The sequence below is a fragment of the Erigeron canadensis genome, chromosome 2, assembly GCF_010389155.1.
Source record: "Erigeron canadensis isolate Cc75 chromosome 2, C_canadensis_v1, whole genome shotgun sequence".
In the NCBI taxonomy this organism is placed as follows: domain Eukaryota; kingdom Viridiplantae; phylum Streptophyta; class Magnoliopsida; order Asterales; family Asteraceae; genus Erigeron; species Erigeron canadensis.
In genome coordinates, this window is record NC_057762.1 from 23377326 (window position 1) to 23402500 (window position 25175).

The 25175-nt window shown below is 33.7% G+C and overlaps 2 protein-coding genes across 3 annotated transcripts; both read right to left on the minus strand.

Annotated features, from left to right (window-relative positions):
* Positions 1–3213: 3213 nt before the first annotated feature.
* LOC122586806 (isoamylase 3, chloroplastic) lies at positions 3214–13123 on the minus strand. Of its 2 annotated transcripts, XM_043758795.1 has the most exons (24): positions 12910–13123; positions 12606–12663; positions 12418–12492; positions 11776–11933; positions 11446–11539; positions 11119–11355; positions 10894–10998; positions 10410–10514; positions 10169–10303; positions 9981–10067; positions 9793–9844; positions 9370–9433; positions 9114–9213; positions 8897–8997; positions 8545–8596; positions 8370–8432; positions 8041–8130; positions 7894–7966; positions 7111–7190; positions 6246–6350; positions 6067–6165; positions 5479–5540; positions 4144–4252; positions 3214–3516 (listed from the first exon to the last, which is right to left on the minus strand). In XM_043758795.1, the coding sequence occupies exons 1-24, from the start codon at positions 13011–13013 to the stop codon at positions 3403–3405; spliced, it is 2322 nt and encodes a 773-aa protein (XP_043614730.1). In that variant the 5' UTR covers positions 13014–13123; the 3' UTR covers positions 3214–3402. The 2 variants fall into 2 exon arrangements, with proteins under 2 accessions (XP_043614730.1, XP_043614731.1); XM_043758796.1 differs by lacking the exon at positions 12910–13123 and having other exon boundaries at positions 12611–12630.
* Positions 13124–17392: 4269 nt separating this feature from the next.
* On the minus strand, positions 17393–24648 carry LOC122588823 (protein FAM91 homolog). The gene is made up of 12 exons (XM_043761034.1): positions 24537–24648; positions 24233–24390; positions 23397–23514; positions 23131–23227; positions 22473–22579; positions 22245–22367; positions 21945–22098; positions 21772–21832; positions 20851–21194; positions 19272–20724; positions 18483–18869; positions 17393–17773 (listed from the first exon to the last, which is right to left on the minus strand). The coding sequence occupies exons 2-11, from the start codon at positions 24358–24360 to the stop codon at positions 18635–18637; spliced, it is 2820 nt and encodes a 939-aa protein (XP_043616969.1). The 5' UTR covers positions 24361–24390; positions 24537–24648; the 3' UTR covers positions 17393–17773; positions 18483–18634.
* Between the last annotated feature and the right edge of the window lie 527 nt (positions 24649–25175).

Below are 25175 nucleotides of genomic sequence, written 5' to 3' on the forward strand. Positions count from 1 at the left end.
AAATTGAAAAGTGAAAAATAAGTCATTCACAAAAATAAATGGATTTTATTATATTAGAATACACATTGATAATTTAAACATAAACTACCCTTAAACATTAAAAAAAATTAAGGATTTTAACACATCGATGAGAAAACCTACATGGCTGCATCAGAGAAACACTATGCTAATACATTGAAATATTTCAATGTATTTCTTTTATCTGCAGTCTAACTATCAATGTCATAAATTTGTATGCTTTTAGATATATATTTGGTAGACATATTTTTGGCATACGTTTCATTTATAGAATTTAATTTTGTGGGAATTAAATGACAAACAATGGGGTAATTATCAGGTAAACTGGGATGCTATTTTCACCCACGTTTTACCTACGTACTTATGCTTCTTTTGTTTCTCCTATCCAAAAAAGGAAAAAAAAAACAAGAGTAAGAAATATTAATATGATATCACAGGATAAGTGTGTCACAAAAGAAGAGAGGAGAATATTTGCGCTTGGGCAATGACGCAGTTAGTAACCGAGACGCGTCAATTAAAAGAAATAAAAGAAGTTCCGTGACAAAAAAAACATATATATAGTGAAAACGTGATTGACGTTAGCATCGCATCTTACCTTGCTGCCATATTATTTCACAGTTGTTTGTCATTTGATTCCATAATATGAAGTTCCGTAAATGAAATATCATAGACATATGCCAAAAATATGTCTAAAAACATATATAAAGACAGGTGACATGAATACATGATAAAAAGTTATTGAAAAATAAAATGAGTAGAATACATATATCATGAATTAAATACTTTAAATACATATTTAGGTCTATATTTTAATCAAGAGATTTGCTAACTGATGTCCCTAATGTACTACTTAAATAACATTTAATGAAGTCTAACCTTCCTAAAATATGAAAATATGTATTAATTATTTATTTAAAAATAAAAATTGTTAGGCTAAATTAATACACATTAAATATAATTTTTGATTAATAAGGAAATAACCTGATTATTAAATGTTTCTTAACTAGTACACTAAGGGCACTAGTTAGCAAATCCCATTAATTAAAAGTATCATTACTTTTCGATTTACATAAATTCCTACTACCACATTGATACAACTCTAATTTTTAAACACATGTGAAATTATTTTAAGGGTAAATTACAAAAATCATATCTGATGTTTGTTCAAAACTACACTGGTCATACCTACAATTTAAAAATTACGCGAGTCATACCCACTGTTGTCAAAAGCTTACGCTAACCATACCTATCGCTGACGGTCGTCTATTTGACTGTTAAGTCAAGTCACGTGTCATGCATGTGAGGTATCAAAACTGTAATTTCGTGGATACTTCAGGTATTATCCTTGTAATTTACCATAAAAATAATTATTAAGAATTTTAGATTTTTATTTATACTTCATTTATTAAGTTGGGTAGATATGACATTTATTATGAAACAATAATTTTTATAATGAAAAGTATATCGAGAAAAAATAGTTGATACAAAAATACATTTATTATTAAACATGTCATTATTATTTTGTTATATGTGTATAGTAAATATAACAAGGATGAGAACCATCAAAACCACTAAAATTTTCACTTTTATATATTATAATTATTATTATTATTATTATTATTATTATTATTATTATTATTATATTACTAGTAATTTATGAATTATTCTTTTATAATTTTTTTAATTTTTATTTTGAAATAGGTTTTTTTTAAAATATATATATATGTGTGTGTGTGTGTGAATTTTAATATAAAATATCTACCCACTTTAATAAATGAAATATAAATATAAATATCTTAATAATTTTTATTAGGGTGAATTACACAAATGATACCTGAAGTATACACAAAATTACGGTTTTGATACCTCACATGCACAACACGTGACTTGAATTAACGGCCAAATTGACGGCCGTCAGTGATAGGTATGGTCAATGTAAGTTTTTGACAATGATGGGTATGGCTCGCGTAATTTTAAAATTATAGGTATGACCAATGTAGTTTTGAACAAACCTCGGGTATGATTTTTGTAATTTATTTTAATGTACCAACTCATTTGTCTCATAATGTTAAACCCTAAGGGGGTGTTTGGTACAATGGAATGGAAATAGTGGAAATGGAATGAGAAACACTTCTCATGTTTGGTTGTAATGGAAAATGGGAAACAGAATCAAGAATAGGGAATCGATTTCATTCCCTCAATTCTCTATGAAATGTAAAGAATTGATGGGAATGGAAATTTTTAAATTTTTTTTTTTTTTGTTTTAGTGATGTTATATGTATTAAATTTGATTATTATTTAAAATTTAGTATTTTTTATATATTCATTCTCTGCTTGTACCAAACGACGGAATTGATTCTCTTTCCAAATACTCATTCTCTTTCCCACTATATTCATTCTCTATTACAATTCCATTCTCTTTGATTCACTCCTATCAAACACCCCCTAAACTCCCAAAGAAATTAGTTCAATGCATTGTAGACATTTTATCTCTACTACATTATAAAGCATTTGTTCCCTCAATTTTATCAATTTTACACTAGTAAAAACCCCAAAACACCCTTATCACTTATTTATAATAACCTTAGAATAAATCTCATCCACTCATTTTTTTTTCTCCCCCCAAATCTCAACCACTCATTTTTCTCTCATTCATAAATTTCTCTAATTCATTCAAAATCTTTTATCTCAAAAACCGTAAATTGATAAATTATAAAAGTTATATGTGTGTTCTTAAAATTTCACGCTCTTTCATTAGAGATGTCATTCGATATACTTTCGATGAATTTTTAAATCCGATGGTAGAACCCGTACGGCTAAAACATTTGGCTATCACACTCTACAACATATCACAACCTATAACTTATCACCGAATCACCCTATCATCTTAGCGTCGCAACACGGCGTCGCAACACGCGGGTACTTACTTTCGTCTGAATAAATGATAGGTAGATGTGTCAAAATTTTGACCCTTTAAGAGCTTAAAATCATCTTATGCTTTTATCCTCGATTCCTCGGTCATAGAGAAGTCATTTTATGGATCTTTTATATAAGATTGCCGAGTCTTCTGAACCGATCAATGAGTTAACCAACATAAGTCGATAGATGAATTAGAACAGTCCTATATAGATAGAAGACGATTAAGCCAAATGTTGTTTGTTATTGGCTGTCATTGCTAGAGGAACAAAAGACAAATGGTTCAAGCTAAACTTATACTGTATGTTTGTATCTGCCATCTGGTCTAGAAAATATGATAACTCAGGTTACATGTTTGCTACATCTGCATATGTTAAGTTGCTAAAGTATCGTGGGCATAACATTATTATTGAACATAAATCTACGACACTTATCTCTATCACAACATGAGCTACGAATTAAGCATAATTATGGCTTCGCTTGGAGAAGAATTGAAGAGTATGGAGCAACATTATATGTATCTCCAATGCCATCGACACCCTCAGGGACAATATCATATGGAGACTCTAGATTAGTGTCCACCTGTATCAACAACAAATGAGACTTCAAATGAGATTCGAACAATGGAAGCATGAACACACACACACACACACAGTGAAGGTGTATTTCCTTCACAGAGAAACACACACTTACTCTTACTATCCAGCATGTTAGTTGCTTAGAATGTGACTTTGTACATATACCACATACACCCACGCGTGTGTTAGTTAAAGGTGTCTATATACACAAGAAAGTCACAAAGTGATTTGCATAAATTGTTGATGGTTAGAACTGAAGTTGTGATACTTATCCCTCTGGATAATAACTATCCATAACTTGAGTGACATTAGCTATGCGGTTCAGGTATAAAATAAAGGTGTACTACTGTAAGTATGATTTTTAATTTTTGCATACTTTTTATAGTTGAAATAGATTGTAAACTTTTAAATAACGAAATCCAAATATATACATCAATACTACTTCATAGAAATGTCCTGGCATGAATAGGTTTTGTCAGTATTTCTTGATATTCTTTAATAGTTTTGGCAACTTCCGGTGGTTTCTGGCAGTTACCAGCATTAGCCGGTGGTGGTGTTATGAGAGATGGGGAGAGATTTGACGTGTCAAATTCTTTTCTAAGCATCAATTAACTAAAATAAGAACACTAACCACTCGGAACCAACGTCGTGTCTGAGGTGGAGAAGGTATTGGAACTTTAACAAAATAGTCGTGTGCATTGAACGCCAAGTAAATATCCCCTTCGTCGCCATCATGAAGCCTGTAATACAGGTTATTAGTAAGGGGGAAGTGAAGGTGGTGTTACACCCTTAAGTAGGTAAAATCCTTCTCACATACCACTTCCATTCGCAGAAATTATTATATTTATTTACATTTTTTTGTTGGCGAGACAAACATATGGAACAAGGATGGAAACATCCAATTCAGTTAACACATGTAAACTGAAATTGATTGAATCTATAACATATTGAACAAGGAAAGAAACATCTGATTCAGGTAACACATGTAAATGAAACTGACATCCCTGGTACACGAAAAGAAAACGTAATATTGACTCAATGGCTAACTTGACCAAAGTAACTAGAAACTAGGGGCGAGTATGAATTGGTTTGGGTCGGTTTTGGCCCAAAACCACAAACCGATCAGAAACATTCGGTTTAATAATACCAGACAATATTGGATAAAGTTTTTGGTCAGTTCGGTTTTTGACCCGTGTCGGTATTGTTATTTTTTTTCTTAATTTTTTGTTACGCACTTTTAGCTTCTTAAGTTTTAAGAATATTCAACTGTTAAGCAAATAATATGATAAGAAAAGTAAAATTTACAAATGATTATTATTAGTTTAAATTAATTTTTGAAGAGGTTGAAATTGAAATTGTTATTTGCAGCCAAATTGATCTTGTTTTGCATTGTCATCTAAAACATACAGATGATTTTACTTTGTACAGTAAAAAGGTAAAAAATTCAAATATATAAACATATTTACTGAGCATAAGTAATAGATATAACTATAAACTGATGTAAATATAAAAGAAAGTATAAAATATATACTTCGGTTCGGTTTGGTTGGATTAGCTTTAAGCCTTTAAATGCAAAATCAAAAACCAAACAAAGAAATTCAGTTTTTTGTTTTTCGGTTCGCTTTTTTCAGTATGGATCGGCTTCTGGATTGTCAGTTCTGTTTTTGCTCACCCCTTCAGAAAACACACGCCTAGCCATGGATTGCTAAAAAAAAATAAATCCTTCACACACAAACGCCAACCTACAAACCTACCAAACTCTAAATCCACAAAATGTTGGCGAAATACCCCTAGGTAGACATGGAAAAGGACTGGAAGCAGATGTTAGAGTTTAAGATTATATATGAGGTTCAAAATGCAGAAGTATTCTCATACCTGCAACACCGCTGGTCTAGCAATATATAACACAGTTTACTGCGAGAAAACAAATCAAGGCTACAAATACTTTCAGTCGTATAACACTTACGTGAATGCAATAAATTTACTCTCATAGTTATCCCAATTATCTTCGTGCCATGTAATCTCATTCTGCAATTGGTGCAAGTGCTTGATTAGCTTTGAGCAGAATAAACAACTAACGAAAACATCTTAACAACAAACATTTAACAGTTTCTAGATATCAAATCAAAGGTGCAAAAAGTTTCTGTTGTCTCAATCACTTAAAGTTTTCTGTGTCCCCCGAACGTCAAAGTTGAAATTACATAGTTACCCCCAAGTTATCAAGCATATTTTATGTTGTCTTCCCAAGACTGAGTTTTCACTTGAAAATGCAAGTTAGACTCCAAACATTATTAGTTTTGTAACAAATAAAGTTAAACTTGAACCAGACAGCTAAAAATTTCGGCTCATAATCAACTGAAATCAATGATTCTTATGACTGTAAGAATAGAAGTGCCATGATGGGCCGGTAGGGCAACAGGTTCGTATTGAAATGGGTCTTTTGAATTTGTGAAAGCAGGCCAGTTGGGTCAACAGACTAGCCAACACTTTTTGTCCGTATTTTTTGAGATGTTACTAGAAAACTAACAGCATGAGAAGCAGAAATAGGATTTACCTTGCCAATGAAATATTCTTGTCTAAATACTCTATGACTTTGGCGAAACTTGATCACCTCAGAAAAGAATCTGAAGCACTCATTCTTTCGTGAATCCAACTGACAGGCCAAAGTCAAAAGTTCAACAAGGTCAAGGTATCATTGATCAAGTATGAAATATAGAGAGCAGAAGTATGTACTTGTCCCCATTGAAAATGGTTTAAAGAAGTATCATGTCCATAGCTATTGTTATTTCCATGGCGAGTATGACCATACTCATCTCCCATTAGCATCATTGGTACACCCTACATCAAAGATACACCAAGCACTTTATAATTCAAACAAAATATGGAGTAAATAACGATAATAAAACTTTTTATATAAATTTAACATTGAAGTCAGAGGACAATTAAAAGATACGAGTCATATGCCCGCGCAATGCCGCAGCGATGATGGTAGTGGTGCTGGAGTTGGTGGTGGCGGTGACGAGTGGTGGGGGTGGCAACGGTGGTGAATGTAAAAGTAATTGATGTTAAAGGAGGTAGTGTAGCTATTTTAAGGATTGAGGGATTTATGTTGTATATTTCATTAAGGGTAATATAGGTATATTCGGTGGAGATGTTTAAATTAATGAATAAATGAGAGGGGTATTTTAGGTAATTCAATTCCTTAATTGAGATTTTTGGGGGGCGAGTTCCCTTTTTATAAGGTATTATAGATAATGAGCAATAGTGAGGCGAATGTCTAATCTTTTGTTTTCTAAAGGTGTGAATTACTCGCAAATATCAGGGGGTCTAGCATGCGTTGTCTTAATCAGGTCTGCGCTAAAGACCCCCTCGCCGAATAGTTCCCAATTTCAACCCCTCGATGAGAAACCCCTATCACCCAGAGATTTGGAGGGGAAAACTCACCCAGACCCACCATAAGTTGAAATTAAATATATGTGGTCACCCCCAGATATGCCTAGGGTGCAGCAAATGTATAATCAAGAAACCCAAGTGGAACTCTGCCGCAGAAAAGACATTTAGGTGACTAATTTAAATGAGGAGTGTAAGAAGAAACTACCTGAGATATCATCAATGCCAGATGAAAATTCTTCATCTGCCGGAAACGCAGGGCTTTGATATTTACATCAGAAGTTTCTCCTGCATATATACAAAGTGAAGATAATTCCATACATACACTTAAACGTGCTAAGGGTGGGGCAATAGCTAATTTTGAAATATGTTCTATTCATTCACAGACCACCCAACAATTACACCAATAGTCTGAAGTGAGACAAGAAAGCACAACCACTAGAATGATGAGCCACCTCAATACCATTGGTCAAATACGATCAGAAAATCATATTATATCAGCAATAATCTGAATAAATTACATCTAGGAGACTCTATCCCTTAAGAGTACACCTTGGGCACCTTTCATCCCATTTGAAAGATGAACTCGTTGACCCAGTCTGAGGTGAGGCAAGAAAGCACAACCACTAGAATGATGAGCCACCTCAATACCGGTGATCAGGAAATCATATTATCTCAGCAATAATCTGAATAATTTACATCTAGGAGACTCTATCCCTTAGGAGAACACCTTGGGTGCCTTCTATCACATTTGACAAATGAACTCATTTTACCCGTTTCTGTAATGGCTATATCTAAATGTAATTTATATGTTTGATCTGTTGAGAAACACAACTTAACCTGAACTGACCCATTCATTAGAGAATGGATTGAACTCGCATCTCTAATTAAATCCATCAGCCGCAAATATTTTGAGATCAGACCTCGACTTGCTGCAAATTAAACCGACAGAAAAGTGATTCTTCTGAGAAAAAGTCATTATGATGATTACCTTCATACCCACAATTCCAGCTGAGGTTATCATTGCTTCCATCATTGCCACCTTCTCCATTCGCATCATTGTGCTGAAAAGAATGTAGAAATGGTACATACTAAGTACATATCATGGGAAACAGAAAGATGTGTGATTCGATGGTACCTTGTGATTATATGACACAAGGTCATAAAGAGTAAATCCATCATGTGCTATAACAAAGTTGACCCCATGGTATGGCTTCCGTTGGTTAACCTAAAAAGGAAGTAAGGAATCCTTAGTTTAAAAGAGGTGTTTGATAATTAGAAATGATTTATATACCCCTCAACTACGGCGTAGTAAAGGAATCTTATGGATCATGATCGAAAGTTACATTGTGTGAACGATTACTTATGGCACAAAGAGAAAGGTTGCATTAATTTTGAAACTTTCAACTTGATTCATACTGGTATTGTATAAGTCAAGCCAAAGCAGGCCCCTAATGATGTACTTACTTTATATAAATCAGCAGAACCAGCAACTCGAGTTGCGAAACCTCCCTTCATACCAGCGTCACCCTATACTTTGACCAAATACATTAAAACAATTTGTCATACATAAACACCAAGATACCCCCCGTTTTATGTAAAAAATAAGTACAAATTATTGGTCAGTTAAAGTGTCACTTACCTTCATAAATCTTCTCATGTCATCACGATAAATCCCATTCCATTCGGCCCACCTGCCATGTTAAATCTAGAAATCAGTAACAATATTATAGCGATCAACTCCTCAAACCATGGTACTTGTATGTTTGTTGAAATTTATAATAAACAAAAATGACATTTTTAAAGAAAAATATAGACTAAATGAACATCACTCTTATCCCTTTGTCAAAAGGCGCTTATTATTGCAAACTGCAATGTTCTATTTTACACTTTGCACCATATATATTTGTCCGCAACATAAAAAATACTATATCGAGAGTTTCATGGTTAGAAATTACATCATTCAAATAACTATTATAATCAACTCCAATTACCTGTCCCAGTTTGGGAACTTCCCGACAAGATATAAGCCTCCACAATCCCATGGTTCAGAAATTATTTTACACCTGGATAGTGTATTATCTTTTGCTATGGCCTGCTCCATTTTATGTAATACAAGTAGGTAGAGACAAATATGAACAACATAAGCATAAGAAATCAATAAAACCAACACTACTGTTTATATTTCTGAAATTGAGTAGTCTAACTTACCCTTATAAGCGGAGGAGCGTCAAGTGGTGAACCATCTGTTCCTCGACAGAGAACACTCGCAAGATCAAAGCGGAATCCATCCACGTGATACTCGGTAACCCTTCATTTAGTTAACAAAAAAGAACTTCACATAAAAAACCACAATTATAACACACATTAGAATCAATAAGCACTATACTGCCTGCCTAAATTTGTAAAAAGGAGTCTATATAGTATTCAAGAAACAGCAACTTATTAGAAATAGCAGAAATACTACCAATGCCTTAGGCTGTCAAGTATGAGCTCCATGACAACAGGGTGGTTACAGTTCAGTGTGTTACCTGCTCATTAACCAGAATGTACATCAACGGTTTTTAAATTGTAGTTCCAAAAATCATAATTTAAACAATTATATAAGAGATTGAAAAATTTGTCAATTACTACAGTAGACATTTTTTGTCAACAGATAGAAGTAGTATGCAATTGACCTTTATATATTAAATTTTGATTAAACTCATGGTTCATCATGTAAGCCTTATGGATTTGCAGGATTAATGTGAAACAAATTGATGATTTAATATTTTTATCTACAAAACACGTACATCTTGACAATTGTTATTAGACCAACTAAAATCTAGCAAATAGAAAACAAAGCAGAACGTGAACTCAAGACTGATGTGAAGGAGGATCGTTAAATTACCACAGCCTGAGAAGTTCATTAACTGGCCATTACCATCCACCATGTAATATACCTATATATAAACACACAAGATTAATACCACTTAAATGTTGCTTTATTTTATGACAATACATATATCCATAAAAATGTATATCATTATAGAGCTTTGTGATAAGCTTTATTTCTTTACTTCTTTTTAAAGTTAATACCTTGTTGTCTATGCCTCGGAATGATGTGGTATAAGGGTGCTTATCATCAGCCTCATTAGTATGATTGTAAACAACATCCAAGATGACCTGTAGGGTTTAAAGTTTCCCACATTAATATTCCAATCCTAAGAGATTATTTGAACCTGAATAACCACATTATCAAGATTAGGTAAACAGAAAGTAATTACCTCGATGCCGGCAAGGTGCAAAGCTTTAACCATCTCTTTGAACTCCTGAGAAGCACCAACTGGTCCTCCACCAGCACTGGCATAACGGGTCATCGGGGCAAAGAAATTTATTGTTGAATATCCCCATGTGTTTATCTTCACGGATAAATCATATAACTATCAGGTATAAAATTCAAATAACAAGATACAATGATCAAGAAAATGAAGTGACTGAAGAGTAAAGCAAATTTTGCGAAATTACCATGTGATCTCTGGGATTTGGGCGTCTCTGGAATTCAAACTCATCAAACTCAAAGACCGGTAGCAATTCCACTGCATTGATGCCAAGTTCCAATAGATGTGGTATCTTGACATCAAGAAAATTATCAGCATCACGAAGCAGATAACATCGGATTAACGTTTGAATATTTGGCCGAGGCAGGAAACAGATTTGGTAACTAGGTAGTTCTTTTATGTGTAAAGATGGGTCAGGTTGGGTTTGACCTGCAACTCTTTTTGTCCTTTTAAGATAGTTATAAACGATTAATGGGTTAAGTATGATTATTCATATAATTTTTTAATATGCATTAAAGATACATTTCGGGCAACTTTTTACCTATTTGACCTATATATTTTTAAGCTGCTTTTTTTACTTTTTTAATCCATTTAATCTGTTAGAGATAACATAACCTTAAATTGAGTCAACCCAGTCATTAGTAGTTTCCTCCACTATTCTGAATCATTACCTTCTCAATTACACCAAGGTAGCTACCCCGGATATTCTCTTCCAATCCACTAGATTTATCAGCTGTAAATGCCCGGACATTCATTTCATATACTACAAGATCCTTCTGCAATATCAGCAAAAACTCCAATAACATTAGAAAAAAACTTATCATAACAAATATACAGATATTAATCAAAATGGTAATCAGACATGGCAAATGTGTTTTTTTCCTTCTATTCTTTACCTCTGGTATGTTTGGTAGGGAATAATTGTCTCCCCAATCAAATGACAAGCTACTAAAATCATAAGTTCCATAGAATTTAGAGAATTTATCTGTTGTATCCCCAAAAATCCGACGACCTTCTACTAGTTTTGCATAAGGGTCTATAAGAACAGTACTGTTGTCAAAACGATGCCCTTCATTATGATCTCGAGGACCATCTATCCTGTAACCATAGATGACATTGCTTCGAGGCAATTCCTACAATTAGCAACTCCTTTGTGTTAAGCATTCAATATAAAAGGTACAAACAGAGCTATGCATACAAGTGTAAATAAATTATCGAATTACCGGAACACATATGTGCCATATATCTCCTGTTTTGTTTAAATGTGGGTCCAATTTCAGCTCAATCATCCCATCATTCGGAAATGCATCATTTCCCCTAAAAAAATATTCATGTTGACTTAAAAAACAAAGAGAAATTCAATAACATGGTACGTAGTGGTATCTTATAGCAAAAACATCTAATACAAGAGGATATAAAAGGAAAGCTTTTTTTTTCGCAAGGCTATAAAAGGGAAGGTATTACCGGGAAATATTACCTTAAGCTATGTCAATATGGTACTAAGTAAACGAAATAGATTATAACTTACGAAATAAGTTAAGTTACACTCTCACCTATCTGGAAGTGATAAACAAAGAGTAACTGAGGTTGCATGTTGAGAAAAAAGAGCAAAGTTGATTCCGTTTTCAGTTTCTGATACTCCAAGAGGATTTGGTAGGCCAGAAATGCTTTTCAATAATGAGCCGGTTTCTAACATTACTGCAACTTCATCCTAATATATTTCAAAAACAAAACACTTGAATCACCAAACGATTTATTCACTAACAGCATTTCTTAGGCATTATGAGGAATGAGGATAAGAGACCATTAAGAAAAACCTTGATGCAACATAAGAAAGGAGCAGAAAAAGCATTTTCATAGAGGATGTAATATTCAAAGATGATTTGAGTTAAGGAACGATTTCCTTGTCAAAATGTTCACAAGTAAATGTATACAGCGTTTTGAATAAGCTTTCCAGAACATAGAACTCATGTACCATTTCAGAACCCTCATGTCCGGTAAGTCACCATCCTCACACATGGGATCACAAAATATAGTCTCTCCACTTGCCTTTGGCAAGTTTTGAACATGTGACCTCTACCTTCATCTGTGGGCCCATGTGGTCACATGATGGCGGTACCACCGGGGTTTCACCCCACTGGTCAGAACATACAAGTATACAACTATATATACATGAAAAAACAAATGACAAATACCTCAATTACAATCTCTTCCGCACGTTGACTGCGAACATGAGCAGACTTATGCTTAATTTGTTCTGATCCTCTAACCTGAGCAAAACACACGGCCACGTGGTTGCTTGTAATTAGACCAACAATATGTTAACATGTACAAATAAACTATCCCTCTTCATTGATGAAAGGCGATTAAAAAGAAGGAATACCTTACCGGAAAATCCACTCACAGAGCTTTTACCAGATGCAGTTACACTCCAAATTACTCTGTTTGGATAAAGAAAAATAAACAAATAATCAGAATGGCTTCAGATCTTTAACGAACAGATCGTCCTCAGTTAAAAATGACGATTAAATGGACCAGTAATCTAAGGCTCGACAAAGAGTTACAAATATCAACCTATCAGTAGGTTTTTCCATTCGTGTAAAACACACACATATAGATATAGTTACTAAATGTATCAGAAATAATTAGTAATAAATAAAAATGGAAAAGTGTGTTCTAGTAGGTACCCCATGGAGCGAAATGCAGAAAGAGGGAGAGAATGATTGACATTATTATTATTATTATTATTATTGAATTTGAGAAATGAATTTGTAGTTGTGTTGAGAATCATACTTTTATTGTCAAGGAATTAAAGCAGTGATTGATGAAGTTAAGCATCTATCTGTATCTATAGAAACAGAATATAAATATGTATGTTTGAATTGAGGTGTGGGTGGATTGAAATGGAAGGATGGAAGTGAGTGATCCAAGAAGAAAAGAAGAAGAGTTACGACAACGGCATACAAGCCGCGGGAGTCTCTACTCTGCCACGTGACGCCTTTACACTCTTTCTTCCCGGCCCCACTCTCTCACGTGTTTTATCTCCTCCTTTCATCTCTCACCATTAATTTTTTTTTTTTTCTTTTAAATACAGCCCCTGTGTTATATTTAAAGTGCATAAATTATTTGTATATTTAGTATAAAAATTAAGGGTAGACTTTTATTATGTAAGATACAAGTGTTTTTATGCATATTAAATACAGCCCTGACTGTATTTAACATTTCTTTTTTTTTTAATCTTGGTTTGAAGAAAAAGAGTTGTGATATAAACATATAGTGTTACACTGTTACTACTGAATATTTGATACAACAACCCAATAAATCTGCTGACCCAAAAATCATTTTTTTTTAAAAAAAATAGTTAGGGGTGCCAACCTTTTTAAAAAGAAAAAAAATAACATGTTTTTTTTAGTTAGGTGGAATGTGAAATTTAAGCATGTCTCTCAATTATTGAAGTCATTGGATGTCTCATCTCAACCACTTATACTGAATATCATTAGCTTCTTATAAGACAATAAAGTTCTTGTAATACAAGTCTGAAAAACAAAATAGAATAAGATATTGACCATAAATCATGATAAAACTGGTCCTCGGAGATTCACATAACAAATCTAATGTATGAAGATTCACAAAGTGTATAAGACAAGTATAAAAACTAATGCATCACGGTAAATCCCAATTAATAAAATAAATTTCATGTTTTATTGGTGCCAAATAGTAATGCACAATATTTTTTGGTTAACATATAAATATTGTTTTATTTGTTTTACCTTAATAGTTGTTTTATTTGAACCGATATATATATATATATATATAAGAGAGATCAAATGAAAAGGTGTATTAAGGAGAGAAGAGAGAGAATGCTCTATGAACCAATCAGAACGTGACATATGGCTTTAAAAACAAAACACGGTGGCATTTTGGTAAATAAATTAACTTTTTTGTGAAGCTTGGTCAACCTGGGTTCCAAGTCAGTTTGGTTTCTGGGTCATCTTGGTTGGTCAGCTGGGTTAGATCAGCTTGGTCAACTAGGTTGGGTCAGCTTGGTCAACCCCAAGCTAACCTAACCCCTAGCTGACCCAACCCAACCCCAAGCTTACCCAACCCAACCCCAAGCTAACCCAACCCAGAACCCAAGCTTACCCAAAACCAATAATCTACATTTGTGTAGATTATGTGTAGATTATGTCTAGTTGACCCATCCCAAGCTAACCAAGCTGACCCAACCCAAGTTGACCCATCCCAAGCTAACCAAGCTGACCCAACCCAAGTTGACCTAACCTAGCTGACCCAATCCAAGCTGGCCCAACTCAAGCTGACCCAACCTAGCTGACCAAGTTGACCCAACCCAAGTTAACCCAGAACCCAAGCTGACCAAGCTTCACAAAAGTTCAATTTGTTTACAATTATGTCACCGCACATTTTTTTATTTTGACACATGTCGCGTTTTGATTGGCTCATATTACCTTCTCTCCTTAACACACTTTTCTCTGGATCTCTACCATATATATATATATATATATAGTGAAAAGTTATTTTGAGAACCCTTTTTCTTGCGAGAACCTTTGAGAACTTTTCAAATTAAGCCCAACCGATTATTATTCTTTACATGAAAATTGTTTTTTGAATAACTTATGTGTAATTTTGAAGTTTATAATTATGTGGAGGCATGGATTATTATCCGTTATACAATTATGTGGAGATTTGAATTCTTGATTACATGTGCACGAATATTGCTATGATTACATGTGATCGACTTGCATACATGTGATCATAGCAATATTCGTGCACATGTGATTAAGAATCCAAATCTCCACATAATTGTATAACGGATGATAATCCATACTCCACACAATTATAAACTATAAAATTACACATAAGTTATTCAGAAAACAATCAAAAAATAATTTTCATGTAAAAAACAATCATCAGTTGGGCTTGATTTGAAAAGTTCTCAAAGGTTCTCGCAAAAAAAAGGATTTTCAAATTAACTTTACCCTATATAGTGAGAACACTCTTAAAATATATATATATAAGGTAACACTCTGGTAAGAACACTCTTAAAATAAGAACGGTGAGAACATTTAAAAACATCATTTTGATGCATTAAAAGCCCATAAAACTAACATTGTTTAAGTGTTTAACAACACATTGATCCGTCAAAATCCAAAAAATCGCGTTTTTTGCTGGATGCATCATTTTGATGAATATGCATCCAAGATGGATACACAAAACAAAAACATGACTTTCTCGATTTTGGTAGACCAATGTGTTGTTAAACACTTAAGTAAAGATAATTAGTTATACACTATGTTAATTTTATGGATTTTTAATGCATCAAAATGATGTTTTATATATACAGAAAGGTCTTCAATATAAACACTCTAAACAATTAAGCGGTTTCTATCAACCAACTTTTTTTTTTTATATATACAGAAAGGTCTTCAGTATAAACACTCTAAACAAAGAACAATGTCAATACTTAAAGTTGATATATTTGAATTTCAAGTTCATCAGATTGATGCATTTACATCTAAAATAGCACCAACATATTTATGCATCAAATATTTATTATTGTCAAAATAATAATGATTCATAAAGGCGATCCAAACGCATCAAACAAAAAATGTTAAATACTTGAAAAATTGATAATTATAAACTATGTTATTTTACGGACCCATAATCTATCAAAATGAGATATACATATAAACTATGTTAATTTTATGTACGTATAATACCTTAAATTTGCAACTTGGTTTTTGTATACAAAGCTATCAAGTCTTCATTTGATAAGTGAGTTGCAAATTTGAAAATTGAGTTGCAAATCTTAAACTATATTGCAAAATCCCAATTTGAGTTGTGACTTCCAAATTGATTTGCGAATATGAAAATTGTGCTGTGAATTTGGCATTCCTTTTGCAGTTTTGAAATTAAGTTGTTAATTCGTTACTTCGTTATTCACTGTTAAAAATCCAAACAGAAATTGGTTTTTGGGTCACTTAAATTATATTCTCTTTTCCACTAGTTACAGTTATGTCAAATTTACAGCCATGTCTACACCAATTTGATCTTTTGATTGGAGAGAAATTGTACACCCAACCAACTTTGGTACATTGGCGATTGGTCGTAGCCCAATACATTGTTATATACTTATATCAGTACTGATTAGTGATTACTAAACATTGTTTTTAACTTTTATATGAAAATATAACTTCAGGGGCTAATTTTTATATGAAAATATAACTTCAGGGGCTAATAGAAAGGAAGATGACATTTGTACTATTTGTTTTTATTAATCTACCAAAGTTATGCATTAATTACTTGTACTGTATGTTATAAAGTTTGTACAATTTGGTAAATTTATCAAAATGTTTGGTACGGATATCAATTCCCTAATAGAAAACCTAGTAACCAAGTTTCTTTTGCTAGCCTTTACAAATTAACCAACCAAAATGCAGGATTACTGATACGATTTGGTTTTTTGCATTGTGATTCAGAGACATGGTTGACTAGTCATTAGTCAAAATCATGTTGCAATTTTCCTTCTTATAATTGTAGCCCTAATTTTTGCGTCCTAAATTGTGGCCTTTCAAAACGGCATCTCATAATTCTCGCCCAATTTTGGATCAGATGTTTCCCTGCCTCCCTCATGGCCTCATTATAACCCATTAACAAAGCCAAAACGCAGCCATAAGCATACGCCATTTCTATCATCTCTGATACGGGCAATCACCGCTATCAACAATTAAGAATTATCTAACATGGATAAATTTCTTAAATCATGTTATAAAATGCCAAAAAAAAAAAAAAAAAAAATTATGAAATGCAAATATATGCAAATGAAAAAACTCATGAAAGTTCATTTTATCATAGTTGTTTTTAGACACGGTATGTGAAGTATGTCTAAATCTGTGAAACTGTGGAAAAGTTAGCAACTTTCACAAGAGTATAGAAAGACAGCAAAAGAAGCAACACAACCTTCGAAGTTCTAATCACCATTGCTTTTCAACTAAACAAACTATAAACTGAAAGATCCAAACTGAAACACAACCCACAATACGACCTCGAAATCAATGGTTCTTGCCATAATGCAAGCCTTTCTTATGATTGTGACCAAATATATTCATTCCTGATCATCATGCTCAAGAACAACTTTTGACATAGTAGTGATACAAACAAATCATCAAAATCTACATTAATAAATGAATATGGCCAACGTCCGACTTATACAAAAAGATAATCAAATTTAATGACCAAATATATGGGTAAAGGGAAAACAAAGTTGATCCCAGTTAACAAAACATAAATATACTCTAATCTTCTTACACTATGCGCAAAAAGAAAAACACAACTTTAGGGTGCATATGGACACATTGTTACAGTTCATATATGTGTAAAGAGAACTCATAGTTAACAGTATAGCGATTTGTACCTTCTGCAGTGAAAGTTTGGATCTGGAATTTGGCGATTTCTGCTTTGTGAAATGGCTGGCATATTATTGCTTTATGAGATGAGTTTCTGCATTCAGTCGATACAACTTGGGAGCAACTCCTGCGCAAAATCACACATAAAGAGCATGGCCTGTAATATTGGAGGCTGATCCAGGACATTTGACTAATAAACAGACAATTTCACACAGCAAATACGATGAATTTAAGACGGTTACCTAAATTTCATTTGTGGTTCTGGTTCATATTGGGATATTGGGTAAATATTGATTGGGTAGCAATTTCAACAAATTTTCTTATGAATGACGGTTTGGATTGTGTTTGAAGGGGTCAAATATGTTAAATCAAAACATTTAGCTAAAAGGAAAATGGTCAAAGGTTTTGGAACTTGGGAGTCATCTATAAGTCCAATTGTTAACCATACCCACCAAATCATTTTATTCGATGAAGTTGATAATTACTGTCTTTACCAAAGGGACTTAGTCTTAGCCTTCTTTCAGATGACCCATCAACGTATGATGAGAACTAAATTAACAAAATAATCATTTTTAAACGGGGGGGGGGGGGGGGGGGGGGGGGGGGGGGGGGGGGGGGGATGTTTAAAGGTAAATAGAACCTAACTTGCTCTAGCCAGTTCTATTAGTTATGTCCAAAACTTGGTCTGCTTCAAATGACGGAGGCATTATGCATGAACCCACGTGGAGTAATCAGGTCGAAAGTGCCAGTGCTAAATATACAATTACGTGTGTGTGTGAGAGGGACACAGAGAGAAGGGGGGGGGGGGGGAGGGAGAGAATGGAACCTAAACTTACCTCGTTTTTTGCCACTTAAAACAGCGCTTTCATGACATTGAATAGAAATAACAGGAGTGAAGCAGAAGATGAAGAACTAATTTGTCCCAGTTAGTACTCAGATAAACTCTTCTATCTACAATTCGACAACTAGGCTTCTAGTTGTGGGGGCCCTATTTGATTGCAGAAGATGAAGCTGAGACTGCTGAAGCCTCTGTAATCAATGACGCTGGTTGCCGGGCCTGCAGACAAGCACCAATGTCGAATGGACACAGCTCAGATCCATCAAACAGAAGATTAACACCAGGCAACATGGTTTCTCCACTGTTCTTATCATCGGATTCAACCTTACCACTCTCTTCATTCACTTTGGTGTCGTCTTCATAAACTGAAGCCAAGGCATATGATCTGCAGCATTCATTTAATATTTTGGTAATTTTTCATATAACTTGGAAAAGTAATATCATGTATGAACGATCATAAAGTGTGTCCTAAATTATCCGATTAAAAAGAATAGAGTGAACTGGAACATGAAACGCCAATATATAGTGAAGTGACAAAATATGTAAGGGTGAAGGAGGTTGGGTATAAGGTCAAAACAAGTAATTTGTGGTTGTGGTACGAGTTAAAATTTCAGGATGACCCACAACACTTTTTGGTCAAAAAGTAGTGTCATATGTGAGTACTAAACTAGTACAGCAGCTTCTATAATCTACATTTTAACAAAATGATTTATAAGGTTTTATATAACACTCATGGGGAACTTCAAACACTCGGAGCAAACAAATTGGATAGAAAATCATGATGTACCTCAAAGTGTTGCCATCAAAGCTAAGAACTTCAGTATGACCTCGTTGCCGGTTAGCAAGTTTCAATCTCAGATGATCACTTGTTCCAGAAATTGGAGACGACGGTTCAGTAATAGGATTCCATCTTTGACTTGCATATGTCATAAGTTGACCCTTTTGAGTTCTTGGCTGATCCCTTTGGTAAAGCATCTTTGCTCCAGAACCAGTTGCTTGGTATTCCAAGCACATGTCATTTAATCTTTGTCTTAATTCTTGCATTGCATCATGATAATCAGTAAAAGAACTCGTTTGAAGTAATCGTGAGGACACCACTCGCTTACATATGAGGTTACATAATTTTGGACTGAATAATGGAATCCCAAACTCTACACACAACGGAACCCACTCATACTTCACATCATCAGGTGCAAACACATTAGTCTTTCCTTCTTTGTATAACCTTAACAAACGAATATAACCAACAGTCCATAACGGTAATTTCTCAGCTAAATTACGCAATATAGAGTTCAACTTCAAACTTTCATCTATGTCTAACCCCAACTCCTTCCCTATATCAGCAAATGACCCATCCGAGTCTTTTAATGGCAAAGGAACATCTACAGTGATCATTTTTCCAGACTCATTAAGGTCAAACCTACTAAAGGGCTGCACAAATACGGCTGTGTGTTTAAGAAGTGAATTTAAACAATGTAAAAGTATACTTCCTTTGACTAAATTCCCTTGAAACTTGGCTCCTAAGCCTGCAACTGTGGCCCCATCCCAAGACCACACAAGGGCTTTCTCGCATCCAGCCAATGGTGCGGGAAGCAATCTTAAACATTGACCCTTCATTAGAATGACTGAAACAGGCCCACTACCGATAGCTGAATATAATACTAAATTCATCCACGGTGACATAGAAGAATGTGAAGGCGGGCCAAAATGAACTGGGCCTTTAGGTCCAGGTAATAAAGAAGAAACAGGAAGTGGGACCATTGACACAATAATGTCGTAGTCACGTTTAAACAAACTATCAAGTGTAGTAGCAGGAAGACTAGCTAAACTCTCACATCTCAATATATCTACATGGTATTTCCTCACTCTCTTTTTCATTACTTTCTCACCATCATCAGTATTTCCATTTGAATCCGCTATATCAGAATTGTTAGCAAGTGGGCTCGACTCACTTACAGCAGGTTCAGATTCTTCATTATTCGACACATCAGCCACCATAGTTGTAACCTCTTCATTGGTTAAAGAACCAATGGCAGGGGTGTCTAATTCATCGGGGGAAAGTCCTCCAGATGTTAAGCATTCTAGAATTATTCGAAGGCTAAATGCATGGTTGGCAAACTCCTGCAGTTCTCCCTCAAATTTTGTTCCTTCTAATGTGCTTAGATCTTTGCAAAGATCTTCAATGCTAGCATACCCTAACTTTCCTGCTTCGTATAGTGTTACTGCATGTGATTTTAAACCTGCAATACAACAGACATTAAGAAGAAAAATAAAGAGTAACGGCAAAACGCAATAACACAAGAAGATAGATCATAGATATCCGTGAAAAGTGGAAATGAAAAAGAGATTAAGAAGTAGAAACTGACCAGGTGAAACAGAGCCCATCATTAAATATGATGTTATGTTAGCATCAACCACAAATGCAACACGTGCATAAGCAGAATTTAGGCCATGGTTTTCCGACCCTAAAGTATCTTGTTGAAATAAACCAATATCGGCAGAAATGTTAGGATAGCCTTCTTCATCAGTAAGGATTTTACTAGTTTGTTCTTGAAGGACAGATCCAGGATCAATTAGTTTGACTGCCCATCCTAATCGACAAGCAAAAGATGCAGCAGCCTGCAATTGAGAGAGTTCAGCTTGTAGCGTTGTTGCCAACTCAGCAACAGTTGAGTTCTCACTTGAAACAACAAAAACCGCATATAGCAACCTGTAAAGTAAATTTAGCAATTCATATAAATGGATTAAACAAAACAATAGCTGTTAAAATGAGCATGGTTGTCACTTATCGGTTAATATTGGCACTTATCGGTCAACATCGGTAAAAAGAAAAAAAAATTGACCACTTTTTTTTTTTAAATGGGTTTTTATCAAATATTACGGATTATTAATTTCTTTAATTCAATTTTTTTAACTAATTTTTAATTAATTCTTTAATTTTTGAGCTAATCTTTAATAATCTTTTAATTTCTAGTTGTAAAATGTAATTACTTTCTTTACTACCGTTTTTCTCTTTTGAATATAGTCTATAGATACTTGAATACTTGAATTTTGAAACTTTAAATGTAATTATTTTCTTTTCTACAGTTTTATATTCTAATTATTGATGTATTGCATTACAAATTGTATATGTTGTTAGTATTATAAATTTTAGATAAATTCCTTTACATTTTAGGGTATCCGATATATCCCCGATATATCCTATTTATCGCTTATCGGGGGTCGGCCGATAATAAACCAATAACCGATATTTACAACCTTGAAAATGAGAATACAAAATTTCTTACTCCTCGATGGGATCTTCATATGATTGCTCTCTGTTGGAAACAAACCCTTCTAGCCTGGATACTGAAACACTAAGCACATCAAAACTAGAAATTCATGAACAGAAAAACACAAAAATTAAAATACAGCCTGTTATCAGAATACTAATGGTATAAAACTGATTCAATGATGTTACCTTTGAAACGGTCATCTGCATAAACAGGGACATCAAAGTAGACTAGCCCTCGACGATAAAGGCCCTTAATGACAACAGGATCGAAAAGTATGAATGCATTTGCTTCCTCCTTACAGATCTTGTCAATTGTTGCTGCTTCTTCTTCTGAAAGTTTCTGCAACCAGTTCATAATATAGAAGAAAGCTAAATCAATTAGCATAATCTTGAATTGATGATGATTGGGAATATTAATAGAATCTTACTCATTACCATTAGAAGTTTTACACTTTTATGATTAATAAGGCTAATCAAGAATCTCACCTTGAATTCTTCCAACGTAAAGTTCACGAGACAAACTCCCCACCATGGTTCAATTGCAAAGTCCACAGGGTATGTAGGCAATGACTCCTTGGCTATAGACTTGTTCAGCTTCCACATAATTTTCTGGAAAGCTCCAAATCATTTACAGATAATTAAATGATATATGAAGGCACCAAATTATAGAGACATGATAATAATGCACATATCTGGCAAAAGATCAAAAGTTACCTTGGATCTACACTTGTTCATGATATCTATGAATTCATTTCTGCCTATACCTGTAAGTCGCAGGGCATCTGCCGCGCTAAAATTTGGAATGCTATCATATGGTTGCTCTGCATTTAATATTTACAAAATATTAAGAGATATAATGGAAATACTGCAAAAATAGACGATGAGAAACCACATAATATGATGTGTAGATCCCACATCAGGAGTCAAGGGATAGACTCAGAAAATTTTCTGGTCACTAACTGTCTATGAGAATAAAGGGTAGCATATAAGTTGCCAATGGTGAAACCTACACATCCCCTTGTCATGCATTTGAACTCAAAACGTATAACGTGACACCCAGCATTGGAAATAAATGCTTAACTTGTAACATGTATCAAGAAAAAGTAGCCAGAACATCTTTTATAAGAATTGAATACTATAGGGTGACCTTGTTGTATCAAGCCTCATCAACTTTATAATGACTTAGTAGAATAAAGGAAGGTTAATTGCACTAGCCATGCAAATATTTGATAACACATTATGCTTCTTTTGCTTATTAAGTAGCAATCTAAGGTAGAAAGTTTATTTGTTCAAGAAAATATCATTGACAAAGATTGAAGTAGTCTCATTTCCACAGAAGTAAAAAGGAAATCAATTAAACAAAATTTGGTACCATTTTTCATGACTTCAAAGATCATATCACAATAATATCTGAACGGAGAAATCCTCATTACGCGGCAGACGTAATCAGCAAGGTGATAAGGGAACAGCTGCAAAACAAGGAAGAAACATATGATTAGTAGTTTGCCTAATGTTTTGGAGTCTAGTTAAGTGGACAAGTTATTTGTTTTAAAGTATCGTAGGTTCATTTGTTTCAAAGATGCATTGAACAGGGTAAATCTTAATCAACAGTTATCTTTCGGGTTTAGTAAAACATACCGCCAAGTTCCTTCGAAGGTAACGCATCATATCCTCATAATATTCTGCTTCTCTGCATACTTTACGAACAAAAGATGTGCTCCATTGGAGCCTTTTCTTTATACAATGTTCAGTTATCCTGCATACGACAAGATGTTAGACCAACCAAAAAGTAATGAATATGACCACATTTTAAGGATATTAAGACTTAAATCACGACCAAAAATCTTGAATATGTGCCCTGTTAGCAATATATATGTTCGATTAAAAAAAAGAGCACAGAAAAAAGGATATGTTAAAGCAGCTCCTAGTAGTAAACGTGAATTTATAAACAACGTTTCTGTTAAGATCCACAAACATATATAGGTTCATAGGCTGGTAGGCCTACAACATTATTTAAAAATAAAAAAGAAAAAAAAACAGAATGGTAATGCACATGAGAAATGGTACAGATAGTAGAAGACTAGAACCTAAAGACAGCATCGAAAAAAAATGACATGTGAAGGGTTACTAAAAAATATAGAAAAATCACATTGATGACGGTTGGTGGATATCAAAACAAGAGACGGATAGTCGGATACAACCATTTCTAGTTAGAACAGTAACATAGTATAAACGTTGAAACTTAATAAGATGATATCAAGTTACATTAGGTCAAATAAATTCAAGGGTCATCAAAGATTCAATAATCGGTCCAAATTTTAAGCTTAACTAAAGAACTGTCACAAATCATGAAAAAACTATGTAATATTAACCAAATTTAATACCAGAATATTCGGTTTGATCACCTGCTATATATACAACTATATATGTATATATAAAGAGTGAAAAAAAAAAAAAAAAAAAAAAAAAAAAACCTTCGGTGCCATTCATCTTTGGAATTCAAAGTGGATTGAAGTCGTTTAGGAAGGTTCTCCCAAACACATTCTTCTTTAATTGCTCTTAATATCAGCTGTTCTTCAATCGTCCGCGGTACATGCAGCATTCTTACTTACTTACTTACTATATTCTTCAACTGTATCGCGATCCATAATTTCATCAATTTTTTAATCATTAGTCAAACTATAACACAATATAGATGTATATAGATACACAGAGAATTCTGAGTGTAAAATGTGTATAGATTAATTGATGAAATGAATTAGTGATAGAATTATTTACCTGAATACTGGTTGGTTAGGTGAGATCGATAAAAGTAGTAGGGTTTAGTGTTGGAGATGGAGATCTTGAAATTAAGGAGACGCAGACAGACAGACAAACAGACTATTTTTCTATTTTCTCTCAATTGAAAAGAAAGAAAGAAAGAAAGACTGCTTATTTATTTGTTTCTGTGGTCTACAAGGTGGGTTTTTTTTTTTTTTTTTTTTTTTTTTGTAACTTTTTACTCTTACCCCCAGTAAATTAAGTGTATCGACCACGCCTTATTTAATTTTTACTTAATAAATTTAAGGAAAATGATTAATCAACTTAACTCATATGTCTAAAAATCAACCTAAAACCTTAAGAATTTGACATGTGGATTCCATTAATTCTCTTTCCTAATCTTGTCCCTTGATTTTTCCACATGTCATCATCTTACTATTAGGCATATCTTTATACACACCAATTAGCTTGATTTATCATTGTCCTAAATTTAATAGTAGATGCCTTTTTAGTTTATTTTGCTAGTTTCCCAATGTCATTCATAGCATAGTCGTTATAGTACGCTTTGATATCTTTAGGAGTATTTTCCCATAGATTTTCAGAAATAACGTGTTTGTTTGCCAAACATTAAATAAAGTGTATCGAGCACCTTAGGCC

Bases quoted from the DNA above. Each gene is read 5' to 3' on its own strand.
- LOC122586806 (XM_043758795.1), bottom strand. From the start codon at position 13,013: ATGATTCTCAACACAACTACAAATTCATTTCTCAAATTCAATAATAAT. The intron at 10,515-10,893 runs GTAATGATTCAG...CTTGATGTCAAG, and splicing joins ACCTTGGTGTAATTGAGAAG to ATACCACATCTATTGGAACT. The intron at 8,998-9,113 runs GTAAGTTAGACT...AAAATGGAGCAG, and splicing joins ACGCTCCTCCGCTTATAAGG to GCCATAGCAAAAGATAATAC.
- LOC122588823 (XM_043761034.1), bottom strand. From the start codon at position 24,360: ATGCTGCATGTACCGCGGACGATTGAAGAACAGCTGATATTAAGAGCA. The intron at 21,195-21,771 runs GTAAGAAATTTT...TTTACTTTACAG, and splicing joins TATGAAGATCCCATCGAGGA to GTTGCTATATGCGGTTTTTG. The intron at 18,870-19,271 runs GTACATCATGAT...TGAATGCTGCAG, and splicing joins TTTGATGGCAACACTTTGAG to ATCATATGCCTTGGCTTCAG.